The following is a 25,985-nucleotide window of genomic DNA, read 5'->3' on the forward strand; positions in this document are numbered from 1 at the left end:
CCTACATTCATTCACTTTCAAACAGTTAAACAATAAAAACAATATATATATACATACATACATATATATATATATATATATATATATATATATATATATATATATATATATATTTAGTACTGTTATTCGGTCAAAACGCAGTGAAATACTTTTCATTTAGAGTAACCCATATTTTGCATTGACTTTGCACATTCCATGAATAATGCAATAGAGTTCAAAGCCATGGTGTTGTATGACAGAGATCAGACTAAAGACAAATTCACCGTGCGCGCTTATTATTGTCAAGTAACGAAGAATTTCTGAGCAACAAGTTCAATACCCTCTACTCCGTCTGTGGATTTAAATCTCGTGTTACATGCATATATGAAACTAGATATGAATCCTTATGATCTCTTCTCATAAAATAACCGTCAATGAAAACCAAACACTTTAAAATGATTGAACCATATCGGAAATTACAGTCATATTGAAATATTTTGTTGTTGTTGAAATACAAGGTCGTCTGTTTAATGAACGAAGAAAAACATGAAAGCGCTATTTAAAAAAGCAATGATAAAATAATATTAAAACATCTGTACACATTCAGTGCATATTTCCCAACTTTTTAGAGATTTTATCGAAATGTTCCACTTGATTAAAGTCAATCAACTTTAATTCTCAATTTCTGGTAAAAAAAAATATATCCACAAATCCCAAACTGTTCTTTAACCAGTACTCATTTGACCATACTCGTATCCCAACATACTTTAAATATCGCAAAAAGGGGAGTTATTGAATACACGATGATGAGCTAAATTTATCCACATACCTCAAACATGTTATAGATGTACAGTGTGATAAAGATTGGCAAAGAACATACTCTATTAAAAGGAAGCTTTATTCGGGGGTGAAGTTGCTTATTTTTGTTTTAGATTGTGTGCTTTAAGGGCAAAATTTTTAGTGTCATTTATTTTTCACACTTATTCCTAGTACTGTATATCGGGTAACCTTTGTGCACTCGGGAGTGTTGGCTTATCTGGTGGATGAGGAAAATTTGCCAACATTAGAATCGCTAAAATTTCTATTCATCTATTTCATACACTTGTTATCGATAAAGGAAATTGCACACAAAAAATAAAACCCAAGATTTTTCAACTGCTTAAAAAAAAATCTGCTAAATCTCCTGAAGCCCAACTCACCTGATATACATTGTATGTAATTGAAATACATGAACTGTGATGCTGAATCAAATTTACTTCACAATTCAGTCAAAACATGAGGTCAGGTCAAGACTTTGACAAGGCAGTCGCAAATCTTCTTGAAACTTTTTATAAATGTAATGTACAATTTAGGTTATACATGTACAGATATGTAAATAACGCTCACATTTGAAACCATATTGTCCTACTCCAAATAAAAATTTTAAAAATTAGCAGCACGGTTAATTTATATCACAGATTTTTACATCGATGCAATAAACTGAGCATCGCGTAGGACTTTATCCTCCAGTGAGAAGTCATAACAAAACCTTGAGCCATCCCGTTCCTGGCGTTGGAGGGAGTGTCCTCGAGAGGAGGCAGATTCGTGCAAATCAAACATGACCTGCAGCTGAGGGGCAATCTTAAAGGTGACCCCGCTGATATCACTGTGACTCGTCAATGGTATAGTATTGTAATCCATGGGCGACTCATTCTGAGGAGTTTGGTTTCCATTCCACTGCATGTTATATTCCATATAGCTAAGGGGCTGAGACTGTGTTTGCTGCATCTGAAAATGTACATGAAGGTAAAGAAAGAAATTAACAAGAGTACTGTGAAAGGCATGTGAGACGCCTGTCAATATGTATGATGTATCTAACAGTATGGTGACATCACAAGCAATTAAATCGCTTGAGTTCAAATTTACTATTAATAAAGTAGTAAATTTGAACCCAAGCGATATAAAAGCCTGTGGGTGACATGATTTGATTGGATTTCATATTGTTTAACGTCCCACTCAAGAATGTTTCGCTCATATGGAGACAAAGCCATTGCCCGTGAAGGGCTGCAAAATTTAGGCCCATGCTCGGCGCATACGGCCTTTGAGCAGAGAGGGATCTTTATCGTGCTACACCTGCTGTGATACGGGGCCTCGATTTCTGCGGTCTCATCCAAAGGACGACCCCATTTAGTCGCCTCTTACGACAAGCAAGGGGTACTGAGGACCTGTTCTAACGCGGATCCCCATGAGATATGGTGACATAAAGCGAAAACAGTACAATAATCTTAAAGGCGCAATAAATGTATCGTCTGAAATTTCTTATCATTACTCACAAGGCCCGCATGTTTCAGAATCCATCTTGATTGTGTAATGTCAAAAGAAATTCATCAAGCTCACAGTGACCTTGACAATATGACCTTGGAATAAGGTCAAGACACTGGCATACCACAAAGAACATTTCTACAAAGTATGACTTTCCTCTTAGGTATATTAAAGCTATGGACCAGACAAAGCATTACAGATAGACAATATTGCAACATAATAGTCCTGTCATTTGATGGACATATAAAAATAACTTGAACAGAAAATGTCTCGTTTCCATCTCTTTGATCTGTATGGTATACCTGTGCCTGGTTATAATCAGGTGGGGAATCCCCAGTAAAGTTGCTGGCATACAATGTTGTTTTCTCGCTCTCTGTTTCCGCTACAAGCAGAAAGCCGTCCTCCTCCCTCTCTAACTCGCCAGACTGCTGATTGGTTACTCCTGATCGAGACTGCTGACTCTGGAAAGGTCGAATGACAGCGTGGTAGACATCAGAGGCAATGTTCATGCTTCAGTCCCTATAACAAGCGGAATTTCAACTGAAGCGTAAATTGATTAATCATTTGATTCTAAATATAGTAACTTCTGTGAAACACTACCTCATACCATAATTCTCATGCATTTAATATATTCAATGCCACTTTCATCATAAAAGCATGTCTAAGTTTTAATTTTCAAAAAAAAAAAAAAAAAAAAAAAAAATCCAACTCCCCAATTTTATTGTAATCTGTTACATGTATAAAATGAAACACCAAATTCATCACAAACTATACATGTTTCAAAAGAATGTAACTAACTTCATACTGTTACAGATACACTGTATATGTCAACACTTTAAACAGAAAACAAGATTAAGTCTGGGAGAACAAGTGCAATTTCCCTATCTCATTCTAGTGAATAATGAAGGATAAATTTTCTCATATTGTTTCCATGGTTTAGTGGTTTTTCTCAGGAACTCTGGCATAATATTATTAATTTAAAATTATTGAAATAATTATTTCAACTCAAAATGTGGAACTTATTTTATAGCCAGAGAGAGCATACATGAAAATGGTTGAACTAATGTGTAAATGAAAATACAAGGAATGTACCTTGAAAAGCTACATCAAATCAAAATTTGAGAAAAATTTAAAAAATAAAATAAATTTCAATATATATGTACCTTTAATATATTAGATAATGACTATGCATCTCTCTCTCTCTCTCTCTCTCTCTCTCTCTCTCTCTCTCTCTCAGAAAAGAATATATACATATACCTTTGGTAGCTTCTTATAAACATTTTGTAGAAGTTTCTTTGCAGAATGTATGTATATATACTGTATGTATGTTTAAAAAAAAAATATATTAAAAAAAATTGAGAAAAATAATATCTAAAATAGTTTACTTTACTGTTTGATAATGTAAAGTATATAAGATTATGATGTTATAATCAATGATATCATAGAAGAGTATCCATGCAGTGGGGTAGGAAAATTTGCCCCTCAGGGTTGTATATATCTAGTTTAGGGATTAGGTTTGCCCCCCCCCCCCCCACCAAAATATTCAACTCAGAGGGTATTTCCCTTATCCCACAGGGATCTGAAAAATGAATATGACATTCCAGGGTTTTATGATGATCCAGCTTTAAAAATCACTACCAATTTCATATCCAAGGAGAATTTTGAGGATGTAGGCATTAGCTCCCAGGCAGGGCTCAAAATTAACATATGCCCGTGAGTCCGTGACTGGTTAAAAGTCTGGCTGACTGACTGACATTTGTTTTAGTCAGTCCGATGAGACTGACAACTTAATTTTCTAAAGCATCTTCTTGGAAAATATACTTATGAAATTTACACATTTGGCATGCTTCGATCTGTAGACCTATCAGACAAATCTGATTTGTAAATATAAATCCCACATTTAAGTGTTACAATATTGTTTAAGACACATTGAGCTAAATTTCATTTTAATAACATCAATGAAATGTGTTTAATTATTTCTGGAAAACTCATACATGCCAACTTTCCCGATTAAACTCTGTTGGATTGGTAAATTTTTCAGCGGACTGGTTGAAATTATACCCCATCAGTCCGGCTAGACTGGTGACATAAAAAGTTAGCTTCAAGCCCTTCCAGGGGGATGCTAAGAAAAAGGTGAAGATAGCAAAGTGATCAATCTCATAACTCCTATAACTAAGGAATATAAAATAGAGAGTTGAACAAACAAGGACCCCTGGATACACCAGAGCAATCTTTCTCACATTAAAATGTATACATGACAGCTCATTGATATCTATTTTATTGGATTTTGATAATAAGAGAAAATTATAGTAGAATCTGTAAACAGATACCTTTGTCATAAGTTCTACAAAATCTTTTGTAAGAAAATTCTCCAATTTAGGAGTTTTCTACAAATGTAAAATTGAAGGGAAATTGTTTACCTGTAAAAGGGAAAATATTCATTAACTTTGTCAAAAGGAGATAGGTAGATTTACCAGTAGTAAAATGAATGCAAATGTAATGACAATTATTTTTGGATCACTGCTATGTTTTAAATAATATTTTAGTGTTTACATTTCTTAAACACTCATTCCAAATAAAGGTTTTTACGTGTTTTTACATGTTTATATACATATGTACATGTGTGTAGCTGTTGAAAAAAATAATGTTGAAGTCAAGATTCAGAATAACACATTTTGCTCACAACTAAGCATATTTCATAACGGATGACCATTGGATACACCAGCATGCAACAAGTGTAAAAGTGGATTCAAAAAGAACTTTGTAATCAGTGTTCGAAATTAACCATCGACCGATAGACCGAGTCTATGTCAAATGACACTGGTCTATGCCAATTGTAATTGAGATAGACCAAATTGACTATGCCAATTTTCTAAGTTTAAATCAATTGAGTTATCCCTAAAGTCAACATCTGATAAACGTTACAAGGAAAGGAGGACATTGTTATGGAAATGGAAAGCAAATATGCTTTTTAAGTACATTAGAAGTAAATAACAATGTTTTAATTTTGTGTTATTTTTTTCAATGTTGCAGTCTATATGCCAATTTGATGAGGTCTATGTCATCTTGTTTTGGCACAGACCTGTGGTCTATACCAAGTTTTAAACCAATTTTGAACACTGTATAATGAGACGTTGTCAGGCTAAATGTAAAAGCAAAGGAAGGACAACTCTGAATAAAGATGATTTGATCGAGGTGAAATGGCCCATTGGTAATAATGGGAGATACCTTATAACCGCACACGGCTGTCTCACATTAGTATTGTCAGTCTCGCACTGATAAATATATTGATTTACCATATATATTACCATTATATGTGATGAAGGTCGTATTTTATGTAAACCTGTTGCAGTTTGTAGATATACATCACACATTATCAAAACATGTGTTACGTTGTTTAAATTCTAAGTGAAAGGCCACGCACGGGCATATTGACAATCTGAATTATTCAATACGAATTATTTGTTGATAATCATGATAAACACTGATACTGATCAGCTGATAGGCCTAAACAGATGATGTATAATTTATACTATAAAGAAATTCACTTCACCATACTTACTTTGAATACAGAATCTTGAAATCGATTTCATCTATGAATCAGAATGAAGAGAATACACTACTATGATTTCATTACAACACAATATTTTTCCAGAAAATGACGATACGGGTTAAAAATATTGCAACATTTGTTCCCCTCTGACGACTACTTCAAAATTGAAAGTAGAACATATAATACAAAACCAAATCTGGTCGTTATCCGGTAATCACGAACCCCCTACTCCGTAAACATTATTTTCATTGAAACAAACCACAGTCCTGGGCTCGAATTTACTTTTAAATATTATTATTATTTAAAAATATTAAAATCCCAGCGATATAGTTACATAGCTGATCCCCTCCCCTTTTGATAGTGGAGATGAAAGCTTTCAGTCAATGTGAATATGGATCCATATTACCTCCCTTTATGATTTTTTAAAGGGATAATGTCTTCTGAAATATGTGGATTCCCTGTCTGTTTCATCCTAATTTTGATTTTTTTTATGTAATCGTTTCACGCTTTTTATTAACTTTAGAGATTGGCCTTCTACTGGGTAGATAAAATATAGCCTAATTGATATAAGGCCAACCTCCAGAGCTTACAAAAAGCGTAAAACGATTACATAAATCGAAATTAGGATGAGATAGACATTTCGGAGAAACTATCGTAAAAGTAAAAATCAGAAAGGGTGGTCATAGGGTGGTGTAGTAGATCCATACTTCATGTACAAGTACCTGGTGACAGTGACCTACTAAGCCATGAAAAGAATAAAGGAACATTATAATTAACCTACTCTGAAGACTAATTAAATTGTTATGAATTTACTATACTCTTACTGCATGGAACATTTTCAGATTAGAGTGATGCATAAGTAGAACTTCCAAACATACTTTTGTGTATGTCTATAGTAAATTATGTCTATCGTCCAAACTTACTTTTGTGTATTTTTTAAATAGTACATCATGTTCAACGAATTGTGGTGAGTGTAAGAGAGTGTCCCTTTAGCACCCCCCTTCAAATAATAATAAAAAAGATTAATCAAACTTACTAATATCGTCCTTATTTACATCGTTTGATATAACAGCATTAAATTGAAATATATGCAGTTGTCCATTTCATCTTCAAAAAAATATATGTTTTTAACAAAAAAGTCGATTAACAAACGTATTTTAGGCGGAACCACGCTTCCGTTTTCTGAAATTTTAACGATTTACATGGCGATATTTAAAATATCCTTCCTGGGCGCTCTTATCAGCTAGCTGCTGAGACCGAAGTTAAGTAAGTTTTGTAACAGGGGAAAATTAAAAATAATTCATGCTTGAGAAGAATGAAAAAGTCGGTGAGATAACAAAGATTACATATAAACGAAATGATTAACTATTCATCAGTTCATGAATACATTTTTTTTTTCAATGATTGAGTTAATGCACATGCTCTCCAATATATGGATTTATGGGGACGTCGCAAAGTATACATTTCACACTGGGGAGACAAATTGGAAAGGGAGGGGGTGCTACTTTTGAGAGGCAATTACAATAAAAATAGCACGTTAACATATATATTTTTCTATGTCTAAATATTGCTGGAATATATGTACCTGATAAAGGCATTTTTTTTTTTTCATGATTGAGTGCATCTAATTAAGGCCGATTATACATGTACATCTACCTGGATATGGGAATACGTTGTACATAATGGTTATGTACAAGATAAAAATCTCCCGTTCAGGTTTTCTTTTTAATTAGAAAAAAATCTCAAGAGGATCATACAAGACACACACTGCATCTGAAATATTTTAAATAAAGCATAAAGATTGCATTGCAATAAACTCTTAACAAAACTCTGATAAATGATCCTCTTAGATTCAAGTAAATGTATTCCATTCTCAATGATTGAGTAGTGGGCGACAGCGTGGCGAAAATTCTATCCTCATCGAAGTTTTATGACTTACTAGATGGTCGAGTGGTCTAGCGCGCTGCTAGATTCGGCTCCGCAGGTCTCGAGTATTGTATTGTTTATTACCAAGAACCATGCAGTTTACAGGTTTAACAATTTTCATATAGAATAAATAAACATAAATATAAACAAAAGTTATACATTAAGTGAATACAATGCAGGTTAGTAAGTGGACACAATTCATTTAGTACAACTCCGGGTAGGGGCGGAAGTGAGTATCCAAAATACAGTAAATTTTTCTGTGCTTTATACATATATTTCTAATGAAATCATGAGTTATAGAATAGTGTGCACTTGGTGTGTCACAATTTCACTATGTGCTTCACTGCACAGATTGCCTGAAAATTACTCCTCTTCTGATTTAGTAAACGAGATACTTTTAATATTTGGTAATTTCAATGATTTTTTTTTTGGTCACTGCAGGCCCAGTTTTGAATACTAAAGTGTGCATAATTTGAAAGATCCCTCCAAAAGAAAACTAAGAGTTCCTTGATTATTTATAACCTTAATAGTGACTAAGGTGGGGAAGGTATATTGCCCAGATAGTATATAATATACTTACATTTTCTTAAATATGAAGATATAAAATGCTTTAACCAAAAACTTCATATATCATGTCTAACATTTTCTATAAGAATTCTGAAAACAAAAATAATCAAAATGCATCTTTAAATATTTTTTTATTTGACTGATAAAAAGATATGACATGTTCAAATAATACATTCAAAGCATTGTCTCAAATTAAATTTTTTTTTATTCCTTTAAATATAACATATTCACATGTAGTTATATAGAATGAAGTTCCTGGAAATATATCTTATTTTTTGTTCAAAACACAGTTTTGAATTTTACAAGGGGTATATCATATACGTTTATGTATATAATAACAAGCATTCTGAGAGTATTGCAAGGTAATACATAGTCCCCTACCGGTCGCAAAAATTACTGAACCGCAACAATATTTGAAGTCCCTTATGTAGGATATGGTAATGGGGAGAATTGGGGAACCAGGATAGGAATGGCTCGAAATCAACTACTATTCAGGCACAAAGACTAAACCAGGAAAAAAGACAAAATTATAATTAGGTTTAGGTCTTTCAACAAGTCAATGAACTGTGAAACGTAGGTGATCATGAATAATTTAGCTACATTGTTGTATTAATATGTTAGAAGTTTCAATGAGTGTAGTACTCTTATCTACATAAAAAAGAAACTTGGATGTAAACTTTAAGCTGTTGTGGATGTGACTCCACTAGCTCTTATCAACTTTGTAGAATCAAACTAAAAATGTATCAATTATCAAATGAGTATCTGCAAGTACAACAAAAAAAGTCCGCAAAACTGATAATTCACACTATTTTTCGAATAAAAAAATTACAAAATTTAAACTTGATCTGTAACGTGTTATGGCAAAGCAATAAACCAAATATCAAATGAGTATCTGCAAGCACAACAAAAGCCCCAGTCCGGAATCTGATAATTCACACAATTTTCTAAGTTCAAGGGCCATAACTTTAATAGTGAAAATTCAACAGACTAAGATGAAATTCGAATTTGATCTGTAACTTGTTATGGCAAAGCAATGTACAAAATATCAAATGAATATCTGTAAGCAAAACTAAAAAATGTCCGGAAAACTAATGATTCATGTTATTTTTCTAAGTCCAAGGGTCATAACTTAGTGAAAAATCAACAAACCAAAACCAAATTCAAACTTGATCTGTAAATTTATTATGGCAAAGCAATGTACATGTACCAAATATGAAATAAATATCTGCAAGAACAGAGAAAAAAAAGTGTTGGAAAATGATTTGCAGGACTGACAGACAGACAGACGGATGAAGCACAAACCTATAGTCCCCTTCAAATTCATCGGTAGGGGACTAAAAATATCACAGAGCCGATTACTCGACTAGGTCCTTCAATTCTTCATACATATGTTATGTATTTATATACACTGATTCGCTATGGTAATCTAAAACATAACAATTATTATATTGATGTCAATAAAAAATTAATAATTGATTATATAGAAGTTACATATCGATAAAAAGAAACTTCTAATTCTACTAATTATCAAAGCTAATCAGTATGTATTCTGACAGGTTAATGCAAAATCAGGACAAATTATACCCCTTGTAAAATGCAAAAACACATTAATATAGAGATGATATATACATGTATTCACAAATTATATCACATACATTGTATCTGTACAGCTACATATACATGTCAAAGAAAAAGAACACATTTCCAAATATATGTCATTAATAGCCAATGACAAAAATCAAAAGGTATATCAATGTACATGTATGAAATACAAAAAGTATGAACAATCCTATGTTGGTAATTTCTTTCTCCTCCTCTGTTCCTTGAAATCATCAAACTTTTTCAGCTTTTGTTGTCGTTGTCTGTGAGCCCTATCATTTTTCTGAAGTTCCTCTTCTGTTTCACTCCCAGAATCAGTTACATCACTTCTAGAATCAGTAACATCACTCTCACTTTCACATCCTGAACTACTTTCAATTTCATTATCAGAAGTCACAACATCAGGTTTGCTGCTTTCCACAGAGGCACAGCAAGCATAAAGTTCCTCGTCACTGTCAGATATGACAACTACTGTGCCAGAGTCTGCGCTAACCACAATTTCTGTGGGGATCTCTTGGTTTTCTCCGATTCTCACAGAACTGTGAGCTTCACTATTTGAATTTTCCACAGGTGTTTGATTCTTATCACTTCCTTCTAAAACCGAGTTGTTTGTCACACTGTTATTACCTTCATCTACCTCCGTGTCGGAATCACTGGATTCTATTACATTACTTTTATATTTGCCTTTCTTTAGTTTTAATCCAGCCACTGGTGAATTCGACCTTGACCCGTTCTTTGCAGTTGCACTTGACCCCTCTTTCACTAAACTGTCATCTGCATCTGAATCATTCTGAAGGGGCTGACACGAGTTATCTTCAGAATCGGAGTCGCTGTCCTTAGGCAATAGTCGTCTTTTGTATCCTTTGATGCGAGTGGGGTGTGGCTTTTCCTTTTAAATCAAAGAAGAAATAATACATGTATTGAATATTAATTAACTTCTGTTATTACCATGAGAAATTCATGTCGAGCGGGAACTCGTTATTACAAATAATTCAAAATAATTTTGAAAATAAAGATATAAGTAAATAATGATCAACCTATTGCTAGCCCATTGATAAAAGCCTACATGTTGTAATATTTACAGTGAATTAATGTATGAACTTGTGAGATTCAAAATGAAAAGAATTCATAATAGCACAAGACATTTTGACCAATGGGGTAATCTACTCTTTAGGGGGTACCAAGTTTGATGTCCGTCATGCAAAGGGTTAACAAGATATTGAAATAACATCCAGAGAAGTTTGATTCTTGACCTTTGACTTTGTGATCTCAAAATCAATAGGGGTCATCTACTCCATAAGATATACAAGTGTATTATGTTTGATGTCTGTCAAGCAAAAAGTTATCAAGATATTAAGCAGACAATTACTTACTATGTCCAGTTTGAACCTTGACCAGGTGACCTCAAAATCAATTGAAGATATCTATTTCTTCATGTTCTTAGAAGGAACCAGTAGGTTGGTAAACCTTTTTTACTTGCCTATAATGGTCATAACCCTTACTTCTTTGACCAATTATCATGGTGCTAGTAAAAGATTTACAAAGTATGGCCCTTGTGAAATACCCGGTAACCCACTGCACAAAATTGTTCTATAACTTCTATAATGATAGGCCTAAATTTGAAGCCCTTCACTGGTCTTGGTGACGTCTCCATTTGAGTGAAAAATTCTCTCGAGAGACATTAAGCAAGATACAATCAATCAATCAATCTATAATACATTACATACATTTGAAGAATCTTCATCACTTTCTTCCTCATCATCGATAAAGTCATCAATATCATCACTGTCATAATCATCATCGTTAAATGTTTCGTACCGATCAGCATTGTACCTGTGGGTCCTGAAAAACATGCATTACATGGTTACAGTTACAGCATATAACACCGACTCAAACCATGGTCCTCCATCAAATAGAAGGTATGTCTATATATAGATATTTTATTTTGAATACTAATTACATTAAAACATGCTTATAATGAACATACTCATTACGGATTTAAGCTTATTATGAAGTGATATTTATACCCCTGTGAGAGGAAAATAATGAAAATTTAATTGGATATAATGAAATTTGGTTATAATGAATTGCTTTCTGCTGGCCCTGGTAGTTCGCTATAACTATGTTTTACTGTATATGCTTTAAAGCTCTTTTTCCAGAGGACTTTCTTCTCCAAGGAATACGTCCATTCACACATTTCAACTATATGCTGTCATAAGACAGTAATACCCGCACACAAGTGTTTACCTTAAAATTTACTCTTCGTCATATTGGTGTTACTGGAAAAGAAGCCACAATCATTATCTTATAATTAATTAATGCATAAATTGTAAAAGGAGTACTGGGAACCAAGGTTTTTTGTACAAAAAGCATCATTTTCGACCCCCATTTGGCCCCCAGGGCAAAAATAAAAATTCCAAAACCTTATTGCGCATCTACAGGACACCAGCAACCAATATTCTAAAGATTATTAGGATACTGCTTAAAACGTAAAAAGAGTTCTGGGGACCTGAGTGTTCTTTTGTGCAAAAATGTCATTTTTCAACCCTCATTTGACCCCAGGGGTGAAAATAAAAATTCCAAAACCTTGTTGCACATCTACAGGACACCAGCAATCATCATCCAAAAGATTATTAGGATATTGCTTAAAATGTAAGAGGAGTTCTGGGAACAAGGTTTTTATTGTATAAAATCGTCATTTTTCGACCCCTACTTGGCCCCCAGGGCAAAAATAAAAATTCTAAAACCCTATTGTGCATCTACAGGACACCAGCAACCATCTCCCTAAAGATTATTAGGATACTGCTTAAAATGTAAGAGGAGTTCTGGGAACCAGGGTTCTTTTGTGCAAAATAAAACGTCATTTTTCGACCCTCATCTGACTCCAGGGGTGAAAATGAAGATTCCAAAACCTTATTGCACATTTACAGGACACCAGCAATCATCTTCTAAAAGATTATTAGGCTACTGTGTAAAATGTAAGAGGAGTTCTGGGAACCAGGGTTTCTTTGTACAAAATCATCATTTTTCGACCCCTATTTGATCCCTAGGGTGAAAATGAAAATTCCAAAACATTATTGCACATCTACAGGACACCAGCAATCATTTTCCAAAAGATTATTAGGCTACTGTGTAAATTGTAAGAGGAGTTCTGGGAACTAGGGTTGTGTTAAAAAGCATCATTTTCGACCCCCATTTGGCCCCCGGGGTGAAAATGAAAATTCCGAAACCTTATTGCACATCTACAAGACCCAACCAATCATCTTCCAAAAGATGACTGGGCTACTGCATGAAATGTAGGAGGAGTTCTGGGAACCAGGTTTTTGTTGAAAAAACGTCATTTTTTTTACCCCCGTTTTGCCCCCAGGGTAAAACTGAATATTCTAAAACCTTATCATATATCTACAGTACACCACATATCCTATTCCAAAAGATCAATTGGTTACCACTTGAAATAAAAGAGCAGTTCGAAGAAGAAGAAAGTGTGACAGACGGACGGACGGACGGACCAGGGTAACAACAATATACCCGAACTTTCTTTAGAAAGTGCGGGTATAATGATAAATGAATAAGTAACCAATAAACTTTTAAAATCATACCCCTATGGCAATATTGCAAGTATCATAAAAGACAACAAGAGGCCCATTCATACTATTCAATAAATAGTCAGACAACAATGAATACACTATAATTTACAATGATCACATTTACAGGAACTCTGCTACTTACACTCTGGTAAAGTCGTTGACACATTTTGATGGAGTTTTTGATTTGATCTTCTCTGTTGACGGAATATCTTCTAACACATCCTCCTTCTTTGGCATAACAAACTGCTTCTTGTTTCTCAGCCGCTCTGAGCTTCTCTTGTGCTGCAATCATATAAAGAATTCTGTAATCATATAATGACTTCTGCTTTCCAACTGTATACGATATTCTCATTAGAGAAGTGGGCAGGCAAAGCCTACATGTACATCCATACATGCCTGCCCTCTTCTCTAAAGAGAATGTATACTGTTTCTCACATTATCACCAGTGCGAGACTGACTTTACCCAAGTGAGAAAGCCATGTGAGATTTTTCTGTCTCACACTGCTGCGATGTCATTTGATTGACATAATATATTTTCTATGATTTACATTACACTGTGAAGTAAAATATTATGCACAGTTTTCTTCCAATTTTAAATTGATAATAGCTTTCTGGTGGACAGCCTTGGTTTTTTTTTACAGAGTAAACCATTTTTGGGTATGCTCTTTCTGACTGTCTAATTAGTTTTTGCATTGAAGTTCAAATGAGGATTTTGATAATATTTCTCGAATCTCCTGAATTTATGCACTAAACTGTAGGTAAAATGTGAGAAAAATAATCTTTCATTATTTACTCGTGTGGGATAGGAAAATTCCACCTCCAAAACAAGATCCGCAGTCTAGGACTCAGCTGCGACTCTTGTTCCCTCAGTCGAATTTCCCTATCCCCCACTTTTACTAATGAAGGGTTCTATTAGTCTGATATTGTAATTGAGGAGAAAATCTTTGGCTTGACCAGGAATTGAACCCAGGACCCCTGCATTACTAGTCTGGTGATCTAACCAATGAGCTACCCAGATTGATATCCATGGTCCGTATAGCCCTTACATGTACTACTACAATATTATACATATATACATGCATATATAATATATCCATCCATTTTCACTTTCATGTGCACTGAATGACAGACATGTTCGAATCAGGTTCTTGGGTCTTAATATATGAATACACAAACAGCCTAAACATGTTAGGTTATGTTTATAGAGCTCTATATTTAATTTACTTTTATTAATGCCCAGAGTAGTGGGGAAAAGTTTCGCACTATATGCCCAGTCAACATTCTTTTTAAAAAATGGAAATAACGCATATTCAAAGTGATATTACACGTGCAAAAATGTGTAAAATAATTTTATGATACATGTCAAGTGTAGCAAAGTTGATATGCATCATGTAGGTGTTATCATGATTCCTTGCATATCTAGATGGGTGCAAATACAAAAATAAGACACATAATCAGTTGCTGAAGAAATTCAAGTGAAAACCTACATGGTCCAGCACAAGGTCTGTAGCTGAGAGGGAAGGTGGATGGCCTCAGATGAAAGGTAGATTTTTAAGAAGGGCAGACAGAGTTCTTGATTGTGCACAGTGTCTAAATCCCCTCACATCATACTCTGATGGGGTTCTGGTAGTGCGTTTTTTACAATTGATTCATTGTGTTTAAACTTATATATTTCAAAACAGAATAAAAAAATTTCAAAAGAAACATATGAATTCTGCATTTTCAATATTAAATTTATTATGTAACAGTATTTGTAATTAACATTTTCAAATTAATTTCTTTCACACTTTATGCTAAGTTTCACAAGTTTGATCGATAAAAATATTATTTGACGGGTCTTCGATTTTCCTGTTTTTCAGTACTTTTGACGGTCATGTATAAAATCAACTATGATACCATAATCAAAGACAGGAATATAACTCTTTGTAGTTTAATAATTACTTTATTAAATCTATCACAGAGAAAGATTAATTTATTGCATGAATTTTGTTAAATCAACATCAAAGTTGTCCGACTTTCGATTGTGTCTGACTCACGATCACTCTACCCTACAGGGTATATACAGTATATATATATATATATATATATATATATATATAATATATTGTGGTAGTTTGGGTTTTACTTTTACTTTTATTTCTGGATTTCGATCCCGATGTAAATTATTCACCCGTTGTATTTGACCATGCCCATATTATCTTTTAGCCAATAACTTTAATGACAGTTTCTATTGTCTAATTTGCTATATAAAGCCATGCAGCTTACTATTCATCGAAGCGAGACAGCTGGCTTGCTAGCTACTCTTCTCCTAGCTTCCATTATTCCTATTTTGGAATTATGTTTTGTTCGTCTACTTTGCCCCTTTTTACTTACTAAATTTTTACTTTTGGGTTGGGAGAATTTCTTGATAGATTCTAGGATAAGTTCTAGGATTTAGGAGTTTGTCTTTGTCACATTCATACTGGTAATAAATTCGTAAAGTGTTATTTATCTTATTTTCATTTCTATTTGAATTTATTTTCAAGTTTCTAATCATAGTGTAGTTGGGTCATTTCGAAGTCACCACTATCAAATCAAATAAAACAAACACAACGCGAAGTACAAACTATACCAACGCCAGACCTGCTACAATATATATACACTCATTTTGTGTACGGGAAGACAATAATGTAATTTTGCTTCATTCAGAGCCTCTGGATAGGTTTTCTAACACAAATTTAATATTAATAACAAAAGTTTATAAACCTTATCTTTATCTGTCATTGAAATAATAGGTCTACAATCACAATTTTGTAACGGTTCAACACCAAAATGACTTTTCATTAGTCTGTCAAAATATGATTACGATCCATGCCCCCTTTGTTTTATATGTTTTCTTTCTCTCTTTCTTTCTATTTATGAAATGTCTTTTGCATATGAATATTGATGATATTATTGTGTAGATTAAATTACATATATGTATATAATGTAAAAGTCAAATAAAAAATCAAACAATAAAAAAAAATATATATGATTACGATGTATATCCCCATTCCCTACCCACATGTTTCAGAACAAAACAAAAAAAATTAATTAAAATAATTAATTAGAGACCATCATCTGTCCCTGCCACCCAAGCTGTGTTTTGTGTCTTGGGACAGGCCCTCATCATCAGGTCCATAGGATATTTTCACATTAACTATAGAACATTCTATATCTGACAATGTCAATCAAAACCCCCAAGATATCCGTGCAAACAATTCGAGTTACCGAGTGTATTGCATACCGTAGAACGACGTGCACAAGAATCTGTGGGAGTGTGGGGTTCATGATGAGCTTCCTCGTCACTGCTAACGATGCCATCTGTACTGATATCATTCCTTTTTCTCTTTTTCTTCAAAGAATTAAAAAAATCTTCTTCCGATGAAGACATTTCCTCATATTATTATCATCAAAAATGCAGACGGATTGAAAACAACTGTCACTAAACTTTAGAACCAATCCAGAATAACCTGGTACATCCCGGGAAATGTTTAATAAACTGCTTGATTGGAACATTAATCCCAGGATGTACCAGGTTATGCTGGATGGTATAAAAGTTTAGTGACAGTTTTTAATTGGCACTAATATAGATTTAGAAGAAAAAAGCCTTATCACAAAAACGCAGGAATGTGAACATGATACTGCATTTTGCATCTTAGCTAACCAAGGGTGACGCTCCACGGCGAAAAGAAAAACACTGGGTAGCGAAGATGACCGCAATGGATGCACAGGCAATAATGAAAAAAAGAACATGCTGGAAATAATTAGGAAACAAAAATGGATGGAGTATATACAAGATCTAAAACAAGATGGGTAGAAGAAGAAAACTTACATCGTACCTCTAAAGTTTAAAATCAAGAAATTCCATCAAACTATAAACCAAGAATAGAAAAGGACTATAGTGATTTTGTGCCTTTGTGGTTAGGTCAATAAAATGGTGAAGATAACGAACAGTGTTAAATCTCATAACTCCTATAAAGATGTATAGATAACGAACAGTGCTCAGTCTTATAACTCCTATAAAGGTGAAGATAACGAAGAGTATTCTGTCTTATAACTCCTATAAAGGTGAAGATAACGAACAATGCCCAGTCTTATAACTCCTATAAAGGTGAAGATAACGAACAATGCCCAGTCTTATAACTCCTATAAAGGTGAAGATAACGAACAGTGATCAATCTCATAACTCCTATAAAGGTGAAGATAACGAACACTGCTCAGTCTTATAACTCCTATAAAGGTGAGGATAACGAACAGTGATCAATCTCACAACTCCTGTAAAGGTGAAGATAACGAACAATGTTCAATCTCATAACTCCTATAAAGGTGAAGATAACGAACAGTGTTCAATCTCATAACTCCTATAAAGGTGAAGAAACCGAACAGTGGTCAATTTCACAGCTCCTATAAAGGTGAATATAAGGAACAGTGATCAATCTCATAACTCCTATAAGGAATTACAAAATAGAGAGTTGGGCAAACACGGACCCCTGGACACACCAGAGGTGGGATCAGGTGACTAGGAGGATTAAGCATCCCCTGTCGACCGGTCACACCCGCCGTGAGTCCTATATCTTGATCAGGTAAAGGGGGTAATCCTAAATCAAAATTTGTGTGTAAAGAACGGCCTTAATATAAATTGGTATGAAACACGTCAGGCAGCATTTTGTCCAATGACAGGTTGTATCAATTGGCAAACTAGATCGTTACATTAACGATCATAGAATTTGCGAAATACTGACCTTTAAAAATGAGACTGTTGAAACCTTTGTAATATCATCTTGTTTGTCAGTAGCCTTCCTCGATTTAAAAACTGATCATACGCAGAACAAGTTCTTGTGTATCGAATCAGTTTAGAGACATAAACAGCATATGTTGGAGAAGCTGAAGTCATGCTGTTTGTCATAAAATTGAGTTGCTAGTTTGCCATTAATATTTATGTTGAATAAAATTTCAAAGTCCGAAGCAGACGTGGAAGACGCTGTGGTGTCTTTTATTTCGTTTTACTGGAATATATCGAATCGACTTATGAATGAAAATTATTATTGTTAATAGATAAAACGTCGTTGATACATGTATATCTAAATGTCGAGTTGACAGCCACAGCAAGACATTTTTTCTTAAATCTCATGTAGAAGCTTTTAAATAAATTCAGCCTCATAAGAATATAAAAACAGGTCTGGTAATAAAGGAGCACAATTCTTACCCATCGGAATTCCAACAGACTTTTGGATGACCTGGTCACCAAAGACTACGAAGATATTGTCAATAAGGAACTCCAGTATCTTTTTTATATCAACTTCAGAGTACGTGTGCGTAGAATCAGAGTGGAGTTTAACTAAGTATTTTTTGAATGACTGATCAATGAAAGGTGAAGGTAACGAACAGTGATCAATCTCATAACTCCTATAAGCAATACAAAATAGATAGTTGGGCAAATACGGACCCCTGGATACATCAGAGGTGGGATCAGGTGCCTAGGAGGATTAATTATCACGCCTCAGACAAAATTGTTGAAATCTAATTGGTCAGATCTTGGTCACATGACGCCGTGAAAAAAACCGTATCATGCGAGTAAACTCCGTATTGGGCGAGTAATTTTATTTATCGTCGGGTTCGACTTGCAGCCGTGTCAAAAGGAAAGACATTTGACTAAGTTGTATGATATAGACCCCCCACATATCCAGTTAGAGGTCTTCGACGTGATAAATTCGTTACACAGTTAGTTAGTGACCTGATACGAAAAAATACATGGTGTGAAAAGAAAACCCGTATCGGGCTCGGCTTCGCCTCGCCCGATACGGGTTTTCTTTTCACACCATGTATTTTCCCGTATCAGGTCACTAACTAACTGTGTAACTAATAACATCCCCTGTCGACCGGTCACACCCGCCGTGAGCCCCATATCCTGATCAGGTAAACGGAGTTATCAATAGTCAAAATCAGTGTGCCAAGAACGGCCTAACAATCTATATGAAACATGTCAGACAGAATTTGACCCAATGATAGGTTGTATTGACGAACTAGATCGTTATAACGACCATAGAATTTGCGAAATGCTGACTTCAATCGAGACTGTTGAAATCCCTGTACCATCAACTTGTTTGTCAGTAGCTTGCCTTGATTTAAAAACTGATTATACGCAGAACAAGCTCTTGCGTATCGAATCAGTTGAAAGATATAAACACCATATGCAGGTGATGATGGAATATTACTACATACATATAAATATGGCAAGTTGACGACGGAGAAGCTGAAATCATCCCGTTTGTCATACAGTGAGTTGTCAGTTTGCCGTTAATGTCTACTTTCAATAAAATATCTAAGTATGAAGCAGACGTGGACGACTCTGCGGTGTCTTTTATTTCGAGCTCACAGGGATATATCGAATCGACATTTGAATGAAAGTTATCATTGTTAATAGACAAAACGTCGTCGATATATATAAATGTCGAATTGAAGGCCACAACAAGAGATTTGAAAAGTCATACGTTTTGATGTTGCTGATTTGAGAAAAGATTTTGTGATTTCAAATTTACTAAAAGTTCTTCAGAATATTTTAGAATCCACATTTGCTTTACACCACTTCAGGCATATGTTGTGGCACAATATGTTTGAAGTATTTCCTTGACAGCTGTTAAAATTTCGTTTGGAGCACATATAGGGGTTTTGTAGAACATTTACTGGATCCGGCAATGTATCTGGTTTTAAGAGTTTTTGTGTAGTTTCGGAATCCGGTATTAAATTCACATTCGTCCCATTGATTGGGATACCAAATGTGTTTTAAACTGAAGCATGATTTTGAAGAATTTAATCTTTTGAAAAGAATCTCTCTTATTCAATCTCTAACTGCAAGTTCTGATGCTTTGATATACTAGTATTTTGCTAATGCTTTCATGTAAATCATAATGAAAATATAAGTTGTATGGAAAGGAAGTGATTAACAAAGTGAACAAAGACTAAATACATGAGATGCTCTATAATGGGAAAGAAAGCACTTTTAGATTACTTTGTATCGATTTTGATGTTGACTTACAAAAAATATATGGTTTACACTTTAATAAAAAAAAATTGAAGATAATAATAAAAAATGAAGAAAACAATGATTAATCTCATAAACATTATAAAGAATACAAAATCGAAAGCCTGTTAAACTCTCAAAACACCACAATTGCGGCCAAGTGCCTAAGACGAGTCATTTTACCACGGTTATTGCAAAGATCAAAGGAATGCCGCGGGCATTATTCCACGATATACCTTGATACGTATTAACTGATGATGAGAAAATTGATACACATTTCGCATGCACTTCGAGTTTTGCTAATGCAACAATAAAGTTGATGATTGATGATTCAGTTTTTATTATCATAAAAATTAATCAATATATGTTGTGAACCAAATTCATAAATGACTGTAGAACATTTGTCATTCAGTATAAACACATCGTCTGCATTCCGAGAGCGATGCAAATGTAGGCTAAACATGGCGATGCGCAGAAAAGTTTTTCTTAAACCTCTATTCAAAGCAATTGATGTAATCCATTAATGTAGAAGTGCGTTTTAACTTGTATATATCATATATTTTAATAAACATGAATACTCAGTAGTGCATATCAAATTAAAAGCACATTTTATGATTTAAGTAGAATTCCCAGATCCACACCCTTATTTACTTAGTGTAATACGTGAGTGAAAAGGTTCACAGGTCTTGCTATTTCATTGGCTGTAGAACTGAGTTTTTTTCAGTTAGAATCTTGATAGCTTTTGGTCAGGTTGGTTGTGATTTTCAATTGAGCAGTTTTAGTATCATTGAGCTGATTTGGCATTTGATTTTGATAGACATTTTTAGACCTTCAAATCCAGACCTGACAATAAGAAGCATTCAGGCAGCATTTTGATTTTTGCATGAATTGGGTCTTGTCCCATAGATAGGGTCATTGTAATCGCCATTGTAGTCGTCATTGTAATAATCATTGTAACCATCGTCGTTATCATCATCCTTATTCGTTTTACCATGCAATAAATGACTGTATTGTGAACTCTAAGCCAGGAGTTGGTTATTTCTATCTTACAAACTACCATCCCTGCAACATTAACATCAAATTAAATACTTGAAATATTTTTCAAAATAGATTTAGAATATCCCTACCAAAAGATTATCCCTGTCATCTCACCGCCGCGGTGGTCTAGGTGTAGAGCGTTCGCCCCGCATGCGGAAGGCCGGGGTTCAAATCCCGGCCGCGACAGACCTAAGTCGTTAAAACAGATAGTGAAAGTTCCATTGCCAAACGCTCTGGTGTGAACGTCACAGGTCCTCGGAGATGACCTTAAAAATGGATGTTCCGTGTCACAGTAGATGTGACACACTAAAGAACCCCCACTGCTCAATGGCTGTAAGCGCCGACCATAGACCAAACTTCGAAGCCCTTCACCGGTCTTGGTGATGTCTCCATATGAGTGAAAAATTCTCGAGAAAGACGTTAAATAAGATGCAATCAATTAATCCCTACCATCTCACCTTTTTCGTCAGCAAAAATCAAAATAGACCATTTTGGAAACTGCCATGACGTCACAATGACCTAAGTCTTAGCTATATAGGAAAACGATCGGTGATATATTTCTCAGCCGTAGTAGAATAGAAATAAAGTTCTTATTTGTGTGTATGTTGCAGGATAATCTCCTAGGTCGATATATGTTGTTTTGAGATGTGAAAGTCGAGGCGTTGGCCGGGGCTTTTATATTTTAAACAACATTTCGAGACCAAGGAGGTTATCCTGCACCATACACGAAAACGCGATCATTATTTCTTACGCATCCCCTGCTGACCTGTCACACACTTAGTAAGATATGTATTCTGTTTGAGGAAACAGAGTAATCCTTAGTCAAAATCAGTATGTAATAATGATAAGAAGATGAAAGAAGAGCAGGACGAAGAGAAACAATGAAAAATTTGAAATGCGGATTTGCTTCATTAGTTTGACTTACAGCCATTAAAACTCTTTCTGCCACATCTAAACCATATTTGTGCCTCGCTTTCTCATACTTTTTATACCCACACTTTCTAAAGAAAGTTCGGGTATATTGTTGTTACCCTGGTCCGTCCGTCCGTCTGTCACACTTTCTTCTTCCTCAAACTGCTCTTTTATTTCAAGTGGTAACCAATTGATCTTTTGGAATATGATAGATGGTGTACTGTAGATATATGACAAGGTTTTAGAATATTCAATTTTACCCTGGGGCAAAACGGGGGTAAAAAATGACGTTTTTTTCAACAAAAACCTGGTTCCCAGAACTCCTTCTACATTTCATGCAGTAGCCCAATCATCTTTTGGAAGATGATTGGTTGGGTCCTGTAGATGTGCAATAAGGTTTCGGAATTTTCATTTTCACCCTGGGGGCCAAATGGGGGTCGAAAATTATGCTTTTTAACACAGCCCTGGTTCCCAGAACTCCTCTTACAATTTACACAGTAGCCTAATAATCTTTTGGAAAATGATTGTTGGTGTACTGTAGATGTGCAATAAGATTTTGGAATTTTCATTCTCACCCTAGGGATCAAATAGGGGTCGAAAAATGACGATTTTGTACAAAGAAACCCTGGTTCCCAGAACTCCTCTTACATTTTACACAGTAGCCTAATAATCTTTTGGAAGATGATTGCTGGTGTCCTGTAGATGTCCAATAAGATTTTGGAATCTTCATTTTCACCCCTGGAGTCAGATGAGGGTCGAAAAATGACGTGTTTTTTTTGCACAAAAAAACCCCCTTGTTCCCAGAACTCCTCTTACATTTTAAGCAGTATCCTAATAATCTTTAGGGAGGTGGTTGCTGGTGTCCTGTAGATGCACTATAGGGTTTCGGAATTTTTATTTTTGCCCTGGGGGCCAAGTGGGGGTCGTAAAATGACGATTTTGTTGAAACCCCCCCCCCCCAAAAAAAACCCTTGTTCCCAGAACTCTTCTTACATTTTAAGCAGTATCCTAAAAATCTTTTGGATGATGATTGCTGGTGTCCTGTAGATGTGCAATAAGGTTTTGGAATTTTTATTTTCACCCCTGGGGTCAAATGAGGGTTGAAAAATGACATTTAAGCAGTATCCTAATAATCTTTAGGAAATTGGTTGCTGGTGTCCTGTAGATGCGCAATAAGGTTTTGGAATTTTTATTTTTGCCCTGGGGGCCAAATGGGGGTCGAAAATGATGCTTTTTGTACAAAAAACCTTGGTTCCCAGAACTCCTCTTACAATTTATGCATGGGCCAAATCATTTTTTGGAAGGTATCAATGACCTTGAACTTGTCACAATGACCTTGAATCGAGGTTATGACACACTCCCAGGTCATAAAAAATCTTTGTACAAAGTACGAACTTTCAATGACTCTCCGCTACAAAATTATAACTCAATTAATTTTTTAATACTTTTTCTGCTTGTGACCTTGAACTTGCAGGAATAAATATGGGTCAAAGTCATCAAACACCTTCAGGTCATAAACAATCTTTATACCAAGTATGAACCACCAATAATCCTTCATAATCAAGTTATAGCCCTTGCAATTTTTAAAAAAACTTTTTCTGTTCTTCTTGTTATAATTTAATTTAAATGTTCCTCTTACTGAAATGAATTTGAATATAAATGCTTCATTTTCACTCAAAAAGCAGTAAAAGTTAAGAATAGCAATAGATCACAATTTTATAACACTTCATCATTCTGGCATAAAGTATTGAAAAAGTGTATACCTCTTGTTCTTGAAATATAATTTTTTTCAATTATTATAAAAGGTTTCAAATGGTTTGAGAGATTTTTCCTGAACTTTGGACCCAATAATTTTATCAAACATATTTAAAAAGTCCACCACTATTGATCCCCACCCCTAGATATATCAACAAAACTCATCCATGCATACAACTTTTCTGTGAAGTATTTACTACTGTACTCAATGATTTCACTGGCTATTCATGCTAGTGACTACTACTCATTAGGATTTAAATACATATTCACTAAACATTAGATCTCAATTGCTCCTGAGTTTCAGACTTTGAAGCAGAAATCCTTTCTACAAATAGATCTAGGTAAGTTATCTTTTTAATTTTAAATTAACTCAAGTACTTATGGTCTATATATATTAGGGATGTATATTGAAATGAGACAATTTAATTTACAAAAATTTTCAAGATTTCAATTCAGTATCTATTTTTCACTTTTTAAAAAAAATTAAAACAAACAAATTAACAAACAGAAACTTCTACTGTCATATTTAGTTTAACTTTTTGGGGAGGGGCAGAGAGATAACATCAATAAGCAAACAAATTGAAGAAGAGAAATAATCAAATATCCTTACAACTTGAATAACAATTCACAAATTTGGTATCAGGAACTTTTTAAAAAAAAATTTAAAAAAATTATGCAGGAAAATAGAGTTTTGAAAAACACCAAATTATAAAGACAAGTTTAAAAGTAAGAATACTTCGATTGCTGTTTTGATCCATACTGAAGTATTGAAAGTACTGTTGCATTGGTACTTTCAATATGTATTGATCAACAATATACATATAACACTAGTATATATAAGTAGCGCTTTAGGAGCATAACAAAACTTCCTTTCTTAGGGAAGTCGTTGTGGCCGAGTGGACTTACGCACTGGTCTGACAATCTTGCTAGGCGGTGGGTGCCGTACGTCGCTGGTTCGACCCCGGGCTGGGGCGAAAATTTTCAGTACCTAGTTGTGATTATTTAGTGCTTTATATATTAATTAATTGATTATCACGTGTATCGTTTAGATCCTAGGGGTAAACGTAAGGTTGGGTGTTATAATTGTTTGTTTGTGCTTTATATTAAATATTCTATACAATTGCATCGAGAGATCCACTCTCCTTATAAAATATCTTAAACACTGAATGACACAGCGACTGTGTGAGATTGCATCAGTGTGCATAAGTAGCGCTTTAGGAGCATAACAAAACTTCCTTTCTTAGGGAAGTCGTTGTGGCCGAGTGGACTTACGCACTGGTTTGACAATCTTGCTAGGCGGTGGGTACCGTACGTCGCTGGTTCGACCCCGGGCTGGGGCGAAAATTTTCAGTACCTAGTTGTGATATATATATATATATATTATATATATATATATATACATGTATATATAACTTGAAGCCAGTGCCAACAGTAATATGATGTAAAGGTGGAGATCATTTCATATTTCCATTAGTCAATGGTTTGTGTATTCTGACATGAGCAGTGAGAGATGATATGGTTTAGGATTGGCTACATTCTCATATGAGCATTTTATGCTTAATTTAATCATGTATAAACAAGTAAATTATAAAATAACGATTGTGGCTTCTTTGCCAGTAACACCAACATGACGAAGAGTATATTTAAAGGCAAACACTTGTGTGCGGGTATTACTGTCTTATGACAGCATCTAGTTTCTTTTGTTATTAAAATAACCAATTACAGA

At 34.5% G+C, this 25,985-nt stretch overlaps 2 protein-coding genes across 4 annotated transcripts; both read right to left on the bottom strand.

Annotated features, from left to right (window-relative positions):
* Positions 1 to 1,213: 1,213 nt before the first annotated feature.
* Positions 1,214 to 6,985, bottom strand: LOC125652172 (uncharacterized). 3 transcript variants are annotated; one of them, XM_048881172.2, is made up of 3 exons: positions 6,870 to 6,985; positions 2,583 to 2,799; positions 1,214 to 1,746 (listed from the first exon to the last, which is right to left on the bottom strand). In XM_048881172.2, exons 2-3 carry the CDS (start codon positions 2,787 to 2,789, stop codon positions 1,441 to 1,443), a joined length of 513 nt encoding a protein of 170 aa, XP_048737129.1. In that variant the 5' UTR covers positions 2,790 to 2,799; positions 6,870 to 6,985; the 3' UTR covers positions 1,214 to 1,440. The 3 variants fall into 3 exon arrangements, with proteins under 3 accessions (XP_048737129.1, XP_048737128.1, XP_056021508.1); XM_048881171.2 differs by lacking the exon at positions 6,870 to 6,985 and adding an exon at positions 5,843 to 6,022; XM_056165533.1 differs by lacking the exon at positions 6,870 to 6,985 and adding an exon at positions 5,843 to 6,004 and having other exon boundaries at positions 2,583 to 2,820.
* Positions 6,986 to 8,440: 1,455 nt separating this feature from the next.
* LOC125652231 (clumping factor A-like) lies at positions 8,441 to 16,998 on the bottom strand. The gene is made up of 4 exons (XM_048881261.2): positions 16,778 to 16,998; positions 13,655 to 13,794; positions 11,653 to 11,767; positions 8,441 to 10,814 (listed from the first exon to the last, which is right to left on the bottom strand). The coding sequence occupies exons 1-4, from the start codon at positions 16,922 to 16,924 to the stop codon at positions 10,116 to 10,118; spliced, it is 1,101 nt and encodes a 366-aa protein (XP_048737218.1). The 5' UTR covers positions 16,925 to 16,998; the 3' UTR covers positions 8,441 to 10,115.
* Between the last annotated feature and the right edge of the window lie 8,987 nt (positions 16,999 to 25,985).

The sequence above is a fragment of the Ostrea edulis genome, chromosome 5, assembly GCF_947568905.1.
Source record: "Ostrea edulis chromosome 5, xbOstEdul1.1, whole genome shotgun sequence".
Taxonomy (NCBI): domain Eukaryota; kingdom Metazoa; phylum Mollusca; class Bivalvia; order Ostreida; family Ostreidae; genus Ostrea; species Ostrea edulis.